This window comes from Glycine max, chromosome 9 (genome assembly GCF_000004515.6).
Source record: "Glycine max cultivar Williams 82 chromosome 9, Glycine_max_v4.0, whole genome shotgun sequence".
Classification (NCBI taxonomy): domain Eukaryota; kingdom Viridiplantae; phylum Streptophyta; class Magnoliopsida; order Fabales; family Fabaceae; genus Glycine; species Glycine max.
The window spans coordinates 10,381,023-10,392,458 of NC_038245.2; the positions used below are offsets into that span (position 1 = coordinate 10,381,023).

Here is an 11,436-nt window from a genome sequence, read left to right on the forward strand (position 1 = left end):
TACTCAAGTCATTTTAAAACCACGGATAAACCCACATGGCATTCTAGAAATTCCGTTACGCCAAAGCCCAAATTTTTTTATTAACTAATTTATGATTCGACCCAAAAAAATTTAAAAAAAAAAAATTACAAATTTAACCCGTAAAATGAAAAAAAGATTACGAATTTATGATTTTTGAAGTTGAACGGCAGCTGCGCTGGTAACGCACATGGCCTAGCTGGTGACCCTCCCTCCTTCCGCTCCTAAGAAACCGACACTCGCATTAAACAAAGGAATTTCCCCTAATAAATACAAAATACCAAACCGATTTTTACTTGCACCTTCTTCAACTGTTCTTGTTCTTGTTCTCCCAAGTCAAATCGAGTTTACTTTAGTGGTCAAAATTATTATTATTATTATTATTATTATTGATTATTATTATTATTGGAGATTCCATTCGATACTCGAGAAAAGAGTAATGAGTGTATTTGAAGGCAATGACCCCACATGAGTGCTGGGAATGCCATTAATGTTTTACACATTGCCCCATGTCCCAAAACCAAAACTTTTCCACACACACATGCTTGCATTTAGAGGGAGTAAGTAGTAGTTATAGGAATAGTCAATACCGGCTATTTAACCACACTGTTACTCTTTGTACTACTTTTTCTTTGATGGGTATCAGTGGTTTTTTGTTTTGCCCCTTGTTGTGTCTTCTTTAGCTTGGTTTAGGCTTTTTCCTTTTGTTTGTTTGTTAGGGGTAGAGAACTACTGGGTGGTGGTTGACCTGAACTCAGCAGTGATTAGGAATTTTGGGTTTTTGGAGTTCCAATTTTTATTTTTTGAGAAGTGGGTGGAGTGGTTCTAGGGTTTTTGAGGTGTGGTGGATTCAGATCTTTTGGTTTGTTGTTTTGCTGGGAATTTTGATAAAGGCTGTGTATTTGGAAGAAGGGGATGGAAAGAAGCTGCATTGTGAATCAATTTCGAGGAGGGTGAATTTGAGGCCTAGTGGGTCTGTGTGGTACAGTGTTTGCGAAGGGTTTGATTGGGTTTCAAATTCAATTGAACTTAGATCTGTTCTTGACTCGGTTTTGTGAAGGAATTGGTGTTCTCTTTTGGGGATTTGAGGGAATGACTTGCGTGAAATTGGGTTCCAAAGCTGATGCTTTCCAGCGTCAAGGGCAGGCCTGGTATCTAGCCTTATCCTTTTGTTTGCTCTGTACATTGCAGTTTTGTTGTTTTTGTTTTCTCTCTCTTCTCTCCTCAAATGTGATGTTTTTTCTGTGTGTTGTTAAGTCTAGGATTAGGAAGAACATGTTATCACTTTTAAGCTGTACTGTACATTTACTGAATGCTTGCTTGTTTCTTTGAGTGTTTATGGTGGCTCAGAATATTGAACTCTTGTTGAAGTGTGTAACTGAATATTGGATATAAGGAGAATATTTCTTTTGTGAAGGTCTTGTAAGTCTTGCGTGTTAGGTCTTTTCATGTCAAATTCATGCTTGGTGGTACTTTAGACTTATTTGTATAGTGGCAATGAAAAGTACTTCATGAGTTCCTACCTTTTTATTAGTAATTTGATATAATTTGTCAAACATATATGCATGGCAAAAGTCTGTAATTTATTTTTACCGTGTACGAGGATTGTACACATTTGGTGCCATAATGATAGAAATAAACTTGTAATGAAGATTTTTATTCTTCTTGTATGAGTGTATAATTTGATTTATTTTGTTCATGGTCTGTGAAGAACTGATCTAAGATTTTTCTTCATTTTTTTGCCCATTTGATTATGTTTCTTGCATGAATATGCCTCAGTAATGTACCTTGCAATGCACTTCTTATTACTAGATTTTTAGTTGTCATATATGTTTCTTTTGTTACTATTCTGAAGTGAGATTGGCATTCGTTGAATATATGATTTTACAAGACAGCGAAGGCTGACATTTTTCTTTCCTGTCTTGACTTTTCAAATGTAAGCCATTTTTAAACGAGACTGTTCTGAGTACAAACTGATCTAAATACTGTGTTTGATGGAACTTTTTTGTAATTTTGTCACTTTTGTATAATCTGTAACCTTTACATTGCTGGTATAACTATAGGTTCTGCACAACTGGGCTTCCTAGCGATATAGTTGTTGAAGCTGGAGAGATGTCCTTTCATCTTCACAAGGTATAAAATATCTATATCTATTCTTTTAGTTTTTTCCAATTTCCATGACATCTAGTTGATGCAGTATTCAAACATTAGTTCGCTTAAAGTTCTAGCTAAAAACTTGCCAAAGTTTACATGAAGATAGACATAGCAGAATTTACACTAATACATTAGCAATATCATGTTAAGAAGAATTTTTCCAATTTACTGGTTATTGAAAATAATTGATATTGGGCATGTTTCTGTGTTAATAAAAACTTGATAATTTTTGTTTTTGTCTTTGGGCATTATGTGAATGCAATATGGTGAAGGGCATTATTTTGTTCTGTTTATGGAAAGCAATGGCAAATTACTATATTCTACTGCATATATCAATTTAGCACATATTTGATTTTACATTTTAACACAGAATAACTTTCCATTCTAAAAGGCTTGCTCTCACTATTTTGAAGATAAGATTTAGTGAAATACTAGATAAGCTAATTCAAATTAATGCTTAATGCAGTTCCCTTTGCTCTCTAGAAGTGGAGTTCTGGAAAAAATGATTGCCGAGGCTTCTGAGTCAGAGGAAGAATGTGTAATATCCCTCAGTGACATTCCTGGTGGGGCTAAAACATTTGAACTTGTGGCAAAATTCTGTTATGGTGTGAAACTTGAACTTACTGCATCAAATGTTGTGTACCTCTGGTGTGCTGCAGAGCGTCTTGAAATGAATGAGGAATATGGTGAAGGTAATCTTATTTCACAGGCTGAAACCTTTTTCAATCAAGTGGTCCTCCACAGTTGGAAAGACTCTCTGAGGGCACTTCAAACCTGTGATGATGTTTTGGCCCATGCTGAAGAGCTCCACATTGTGAAAAGATGCATTGAATCACTGGCAGCAAAGGCGTCTACTGATCCAAATTTATTTGGGTGGCCAGTTCTGGAGCGTGGTGGTCCTTTGCAGAGCCCTGGCGGAAGTGTTTTGTGGAATGGAATAAGTACTGGGGCAAGACCCAAACATTCGAGTTCAGATTGGTGGTATGAGGATGTAACGAATTTGAGTTTACCTCTTTATAAGACATTGATAGCTGTCATGGAATCTCGAGGCATTAGGCAGGAGATTATTGCTGGTTCTCTTGCTTTCTATGCTAAAACATATCTGCCTGGGTTAAATCGACGTCAGGTTTCTGGCGAGTCCAGTAGCCGTCCGTCACAGGTAGCTATGGGGTCTCCACTATCTGAATACGACCAGAAGATTCTACTGGAAGAGGTTGATGGATTGCTCCCAATGCAGAAGGGTCTGGTCCAAACAAAGTTCTTGTTTGGTTTATTACGAACAGCGATGATTCTACGAGTGAGCCCCTCTTGCATATCAAACTTGGAGAAACGGATTGGCATGCAGCTTGATCAAGCTACTCTGGAAGGTCTCTTGATGCCAAATTTCTCATATTCAATGGAGACTCTTTACAATGTTGACTGTGTGCAAAGAATTCTTGACCATTTCCTTGCCATGGATCAGGTTACTGGCTGTGCCTCTCCATGCTCAATTGATGATGGTCAATTGATTGGGTCTCCTTCACTAACACCAATCACCATGGTAGCAAAGCTTATTGATGGTTATTTGGCAGAGGTTGCCCCAGATATTAATTTAAAACTTCCCAAGTTTCAAGCCCTTGCCGCTGCTGTTCCAGAGTATGCCAGGCCTTTGGATGATGGTTTATATCGTGCCATAGATATTTATTTGAAGGTATGAATCTTGAGCAAATTGGTTTATGTCATTCAATAATTAGTGTTTAATATGCTATCAATGGCGTGTTATAATGTTATGCATCATGCCACATGTGGGCCATTTCTTCGCCTGAATGAATACTATATATGTTTGTCAAATAATATTTTTTATTCTGCTATGCTTCTTGGTGTTTAAATTATTTTTTATAAATGGTATTTATTGCTCATTTTTAATCCCCATCCTTTGCTCATGTTTATAAACCAGATATGTGTCATATTTCTAGATGGTTTCTATACACATTATATAGCACAAGTTAGCATGACTTGTCACACTTCTAACTAGTTTTGACTGATTTGCTGTTGCTGTCACAAAACTACAGTCTCACCCATGGTTGGTGGAGTCAGAGAGAGAGCAACTATGTAGGCTGATGGATTGCCAGAAGCTCTCATTAGAAGCATGCACTCATGCTGCGCAGAATGAAAGGCTACCCATCAGAATAATTGTCCAAGTTCTATTTTTCGAGCAGCTCCAGCTTCGGACTTCAATCGCCGGTTGCTTTCTAGTTTCGGACAATCTCGATGGATCAAGGCAGTTGAGAAGTGGTTTTGTTGGATCTACAGAGGGTGGCTGGGCGTCGGCCGTGAAGGAAAACCAGGTTTTGAAAGTGGGAATGGATAACATGAGGATGCGGGTGTCTGAGCTTGAGAAGGAGTGCTCAAACATGAGGCAGGAGATTGAGAAACTGGGTCGCACGAAGGGATCAAGCGCTTGGGGAACCGTGTCTAAGAAACTTGGGTTTAAGTTAAAGTCTCAGATGTGTAGTGCTCAAGAAGGGTCAGTTAGCAACCAGAACAACGCAAATAATAATGTTGAGAAGTTGAAGGAAAGACATGTAAAGCACAAGAAAGGTTCTTCTATTAGTGACAAAGCATCAGTCTCTTCAATTGTTCATTCGTAGTGTCTAAATGTTAATTCACTCACAAGGTCTTTTCTCTCGTGTTACTGTGTCACATATTGACTAATCAATTTCTTTGCCCGTTACTCAAGCAAAGTATAACTCAGATGGAACAAGAGTCTCTGTATTGTGTAAAACCGTAGATTTAGCTTCTTTTTTTTCCCTTTCCTTTGTCCCACTACATCTGCATATAAAAATTTCCATGCACATTATGTCTCCTACTTGTCCAAAATATTCATTTGTTTGAATTTTAATAGAGGTATGTCTAAGGATTTATTCCTTAAAATTATGAAAAGTCTCTGTAGTGTAGTGTGGTTCGGATGGTAGATAATCATGTTTTTTTAGCATATATTAGAGATTTGATTTTCAAGTTTATGGAATATGAAAAAAAATATCTATTAGGATATATTAGTCTTTTAAATAAAATTTTAGTACTTCAAAGAATTAGGTTTACTCTTAATTAGAAGATACCTTGAATTTACTCAAAAAGAGAACTCAACTTCCCCGAATATTATTTGTGGTGAACTTAACCCTTGGCCATAAGATATATGTATTTGTTGATTTGAGGATTCTCATTTTTCCCTAAACTAATAAACTTTTTCATGTAAAGATATTTTTAAAATTTAAGCAAAATTTAAAAATAAAAATAAGGTAAAAATATATTGACATTATTAACCACTAGTAGTTTAAATATTTTAAAAATTAATAATAATAATGTTTCAGAATATGAGTTTGAATCTAATTTAATTCTAAAAGTTATAGGATAAAAGTTATTTTTCATATATATATATATATATATATATATATATATATATATATATATATATATATATATATAATCTCGATATTATGGGTGAGAATTATTTATCATTTATAATTTAGGAAGTTGTTATTGATCCTTGTCACCATTAAAAAATTCTAAAAACATCATTTTTTTATCATGCATATTAGAACAACAATTTTGTTGCACCAATGCTTTAAATAATTTAATAATTAACAATAATTATAATAATAATAATTCTTAAAATATGAATTTGAATTTAACTTAATTCTTAAAGTTATAAGATGAAAATTATTTTTTACTTTTATTTATATATATATATATATATATATATATATATATATATATATATAATATATAAATATATATTTTATCTTAATATGATGGGGGAAGGTTGTCCATCACCTAAGAATATTGCTATTGGTCCTTATCTATCTATTTATACAAACAAAGCTCTGACTACCTTTTCTCTATCCTGTTGACACCTGTCCCCAGCCTATTCTCTGTCCTATTGACACCTGTCCAGTTATAGGCCTTCTTTTATGCTTCTTCTTTGCTCATTGCCGTGTTTTATCCTTCTTCTTTGCTCATTGTCGTGTGTTGCCACCTGTCCAATAATAAACCCTCTTTTATGCTTCTTTGCTCTTTAGTCTGTGTGTTGCCACCTGTCCAATAAAAAACCCTCTTTTATGCTTCTTTGTTGATTGCTCACTTCAGTCCACGTGTCCTTCCCTTTCCCATTCTATTTCCATTCTCACTCCGTTCACCCTTTCCCATTCCCTTTCTCTTCTGATCCCTTTCTCTCACTCCTCATTTCTTCTTCTTCCTCTATTTTTTTCTTACTCTCACTTGAACTACAATGGTAGAGGACGTGTGTTTCCTCTACAAGGTACTTCCTTTCTACTTCCTTATTGCTCCTTTTTACCGTCAAACGCGTATGATTTTTTTTTCCATTTGTGCGCTGACCCCTTTATCTCACTTTTCACTTCTTCTTCTTCTTCTTCTGTTCTTCTCTTTTTCCCTCTTGAACTACAATGGTAAAAGTCATGTGTTTATTTATGCATAGAAGGTGGAAGAACACATTAAAGCTGCGATTTTTATCTCAAAAAATCCAAGAGTACAGGTTCGTAAACACAAAAGCTTAAATTTTTTTGGGTGTTCTGCCTTTATTTTGTTTTTTTTTTTCATTTGTGCATTGACCCCTTTCTCTCACTTCTCACTTCTTCTTCTTCTTCTTCTTCTTCTTCTATTCTTCTCTTTTTCCCTCTTGAACTACAATGATAGAAGACGTGTGTTTATTTATGCAGAGAAGGTGGAAGAACACATTAGAGCTGCGATTTTTATCTCAAAAAATCCAAGAGTACAGGTTCATAAACACAAAAACTTAAATTTTTTTTGGTGTTATGCCTTTATTTTGTTTTCTGACTTCTCACGATATAAAAGTTTACATTTTTTTTGTGTTCCTCAGCCTTCTCCAATGTGCTCATTGCTTCCTATGCTCAGCTTTTTGTGTTTTCGTCCTTTTTTGGTTGTGTAATGGTTCGATATATTTTTTGGCATGTTGTATGCAGACAAGGTGAAAGAACACATTAAAGCTGCCATTCTTATCTCAAAAACTCCATGACTACAGGTTCGTAAACACAAAAGCTTAAATTTTTTTGGGTGTTCTGCCTTTATTTTGTTTTTTTTTTTCATTTGTGCGCTGACCCCTTTCTCTCACTTCTCACTTCTTCTTCTTCTTCTCTTTTTCCCTCTTGAACTACAATGGTAGAAGACGTGTGTTTATTTATGCAGAGAAGGTGGAAGAACACATTAAAACTGCAATTTTTATCTCAAAAAATCCAAGAGTACAGGTTTGTAAACACAAAAGCTTAAATTTTTTTTGTGTTCTGCCTTTATTTTGTTTTCTGACTTCTCACGATATAAAAGTTTACATTTTTTTGTGTTCCTCAGCCTTCTCCAACGTGCTCATTGCTTCCTATGCTTAGCTTTTTGTGTTTTCGTCCTTTTTTGATTGTGTAATGGTTCGATATATTTTTTGGCATGTTGTATGCAGAGAAGGTAGAAGAACACATTAAAGTTGAGATTTTTATCTCAAAAACTTCATGAGTACAGGTTCGTTAACATAAAAGCTTAAATTTTTTGGGGTGTTCTGCCTTTATTTTGTTTTCTACATGAGTACAACGATACCTTCTTTCTTTTACTATATGTCTTCCCTTTTATATACATTTTTCCCTTTATGCTTCCTGACCTTTTACTATGTGTGGACACCTTAATGTGCTTCTCTTTATCCCAGCAGACTTGGTGAGTGGTTACATTTAATTTTGCCAAAACAACAAGTGATGTTACCATTAGCTTTTCTTCCTTATTTTTATCTCTGATTTTATCATTTATCATGTAGGATGATGTTGTTGGTTGTTTTAAGTACTATGCCAAGCTTGCAGGAGAATTGCTGATTGCAGCTGTGTTCCTAGAAAACCTGTGGAATTTTGATTTGGTTCTTTTTTTTATATTAGGTTTTGATTTTGATTTTCTATAGTTAGGATTCAAAAGAGGTTGTTTAAGTAAAGTAGTTTAGTTGTGTGATAGTTGTATCCCCTTCTGCTTTTTATTGTAAGGGATGATAAATTTTTTACTTTTTACTAATATGAATATGAATGAATGAATAAAGTTAAGGTGAAATGTATTGGTAGCTATTTGTATTTTTTGTAAGGCTGTGATGAGAAGAAGCTGATTCTTTATGTTATTGGATAATATTGTGGATTGCTTTTCTTTTTTGTTTGGCTTGAAGGGGAAACTTGATTCTAATTTTAAAAGTGTCACAAGGGTGAAGATTAATATTTCTCCTGGTGAAGTTTGGAGTTGTTTTGCAATCACTTTTGTTTGGTAAATGATCGATTATGATGGACTCCTAGATGTTTCAAAAACCGTAAGCGTAAAGAAAAATGGGTCCTGGTATGTAAAATCCTTTTGACTCTTCCTTATTCAAATCTTACAAAAATAAAAAAAAATGATCATTTTATAATAAAAAATAACTTCTACACATTGTGAACAATTGAATTAATAAATTCTGTTCACACGGGTGATAAACAGTAATGACGTCAAACACTCGAACAAAAAAGACTATTTATTCTCTTCCCAAAAATCGTATTGTGGTATTACTTGGTTACCCAGAAAATGGTATTTATTCGCCCCTTAATGGACCTTTTCATTTTTTTTTGGTAAATGGTTATATTCATCTCTTATATTTGAACAAAAATAGTTAATACTTAATGACCACTGTTCAGGGAAGATATATTTTTAATATAAGTAAATATTAGCTTTGAATGTAACCTTTGTACTTAGCATACATTTTACTTAACAATCAATCTTAAATATTACACTATTAATCTTTAAAACTTATTTTGGCATTCAGTTATTCTTAATTAGTAGGAACTTAACAATCAATTATATTTAAAAGGATGTTTTGTGAATTCAAAATTTACACAAAATATTAGGCAAATTTAACATATCTTTCCATTAATAGGTGCTTAACAAATCAATTTTAATTATTCTGTTTGTATTTGAAAATAATCATGTTTTTCAAATTACTAAACATATATTCTTAATTAGAAGGTTCTTAACAATTAATTTTAAATATTCCGGATAATGTATTTTATTGTTTACAATTTGGTGAAAAACGTAAATTGAAAACACTTTTGTTTATATTAGTTAAACTGAGTTATTTAATATTAGTAATTTTATTCATTTCACTTTCGTATGAAATTTTTTTTCCATTAAAAGTATGATATGATCTTTTTGTTTTGATAATAACGAAGTTACGAAAATTGATTCCAGTATTATAAACTCGATTTATGAAGGAGAGACACATATAATAAAGAGTATTTTGTTTATCACATTTTGGTCTTTCTCTATTTTAATTTATAGCAATTTCGGGATTTTGGAAGTAAAAGGAGCTTGCAAATTGATGGTTTTCTGAAATGCATTGCTTGCAATTTTAAAGATTTTTTCTCTATATTTTATGTTTAATGTCTCTATAAAACTGAAACTCATCATGCAAAATTTTAAATTTTCAAATTTTTAATTTGAATTATGATATCATTAAGGTTAATATATAATACTTTAACTGATATTATTAATTTATTTATTCAATTATTAACATGTAATCAATTAATATTTATTTAATTTATTCAATGTTGGTCCTAATAATAATAGTAAACATATTATTTTGATTGAATTTTTTATAATTATTTTAATTGTTATTGAATCAAATCATCTAACATACAATTATTCAGCATCTTAAAAATAATGAGTTTCATTGCATTCATTATTACATTTGATTTATTATATAATCAAATTCAATATAATGATATGTTACTATGAATACAAAAAAAATTGTATTTATTATTTATTATTTGGAATCAATCAAAATTAAAACATGTGGTTATCACATGTCATGTTCCCTTTTAAAAAATATTTCAATTAATTATAAATTATCTGGAATCAATTAAATTTTTTTAAAAAATCAAAATTGAATCGCAATATATTTTTGAATCAATCAAATTCATATTTTAAAGTATATATATTTTATACAACTGCAAATCAAACACAAAGTTAGAAAAAATTATAAACACCATTAACAGATACTTAACAATCATTTTTAAATATTTTGTTCAAATATGCTCTTATGCGGACGTGCCTCTTTTTGTTACTATTCTCATGTTTTGAATTTGCATTCAAATTTTTTGTAGTTAGTTATTTGACTTAAATGTCATTTCAATCTCCTTACTTTGTTTAATATGCACATTTGGCTTTTTATCCTAAATACATTTAATTTTATTTTCCTTTATAATTTTTTCTCACATTTTTAAATTTTTAAATGTTTTATTTCTTCTTTTTATTATTATATTGAATTCTTAATTTAATATATTCATTTAAGGTACTATTGAAAAATGAATTGGTTGGTTACAAAGTGAAAAAAAGGAAATAAAATATAAGAAAAATTAGAGATTAAACAAAAAGTGTGAATTTTAAAAAAATTAAAAAAACCATAAATTTATATTTCAAACACTATGTCTATGAACCTATGTATATGTAGTTAGATTATTCTACAAACATATTACTTAATTGCTTAAAAGACAACTGAAATATTCTAATTTCTCCTTAATTCCAGAACTTTCTTCTCTCTGTTCCATTTCTCTTGCATTTGTTCAGATTCTCCCCCCCCCCCCCCCTTTCTCTTCCTTTTTTCTTCTCCGCTTTTGTTTCTCCTCCTTTATTCTTTTACAAACAAATCCATTTCATTATTTTTTTATATCCCTTTCCATTTTATGATAAATTAAAAATACAGAAAAAATGGGAAAAATAACTTCCATTTTATACGGGCCATAATTAAAACAGAAATTAAATATTATTAATAACATTAAAGATTTTTTTACTAAATTCTCATTCTATTAATTTTATTTCATTCCACATTATAAAATTAAAATTTAAATTATGCCTTTTACGTAAGAAATATGATTTTAAAAAAATTATATATATATATATATATATATATATATATATATATATATATATTTCATTTTTAAAATACGAAAAAGTAACTTCTCCTAATTTAATATTTTATATAAATATAAATTCATACATATATAAGAAAAGTTAATAATTAAGTGGTGGGTTCCCTCAGAATTTTAAAAAATATTAAACTATGTTCTTTATTTTAACTGACCAAAAATATGGGTGAAATTTTTATCCTTTTCCCCTCCCCATTCTGAAGCCTTTGTATTTTAGCATAACACTTATCCCCCTCCCTTAGTGGGCAGGCTGGTTGGCAAAATTTTTTTAAAAAATTTATTT

At 31.6% G+C, this 11,436-nt stretch overlaps 1 protein-coding gene and 1 long non-coding RNA gene across 3 annotated transcripts; both read left to right on the forward strand.

Moving 5' to 3' along the window:
* The first annotated feature begins 232 nt into the window (after positions 1-232).
* On the forward strand, positions 233-5,016 carry LOC100779836 (BTB/POZ domain-containing protein At1g30440). Its single transcript, XM_003533786.5, has 4 exons — positions 233-1,169; positions 2,082-2,151; positions 2,639-3,862; positions 4,224-5,016. The coding sequence occupies exons 1-4, from the start codon at positions 1,111-1,113 to the stop codon at positions 4,800-4,802; spliced, it is 1,932 nt and encodes a 643-aa protein (XP_003533834.1). The 5' UTR covers positions 233-1,110; the 3' UTR covers positions 4,803-5,016.
* Positions 5,017-6,358: 1,342 nt separating this feature from the next.
* On the forward strand, positions 6,359-8,089 carry LOC112997757 (uncharacterized). Of its 2 annotated transcripts, XR_005886312.1 has the most exons (4): positions 6,359-6,703; positions 6,888-6,946; positions 7,152-7,210; positions 7,355-8,089. It is a non-coding gene; the product is annotated as an uncharacterized lncRNA (long non-coding RNA). The 2 variants fall into 2 exon arrangements; XR_005886311.1 differs by having other exon boundaries at positions 6,359-6,946.
* Positions 8,090-11,436: the final 3,347 nt, after the last annotated feature.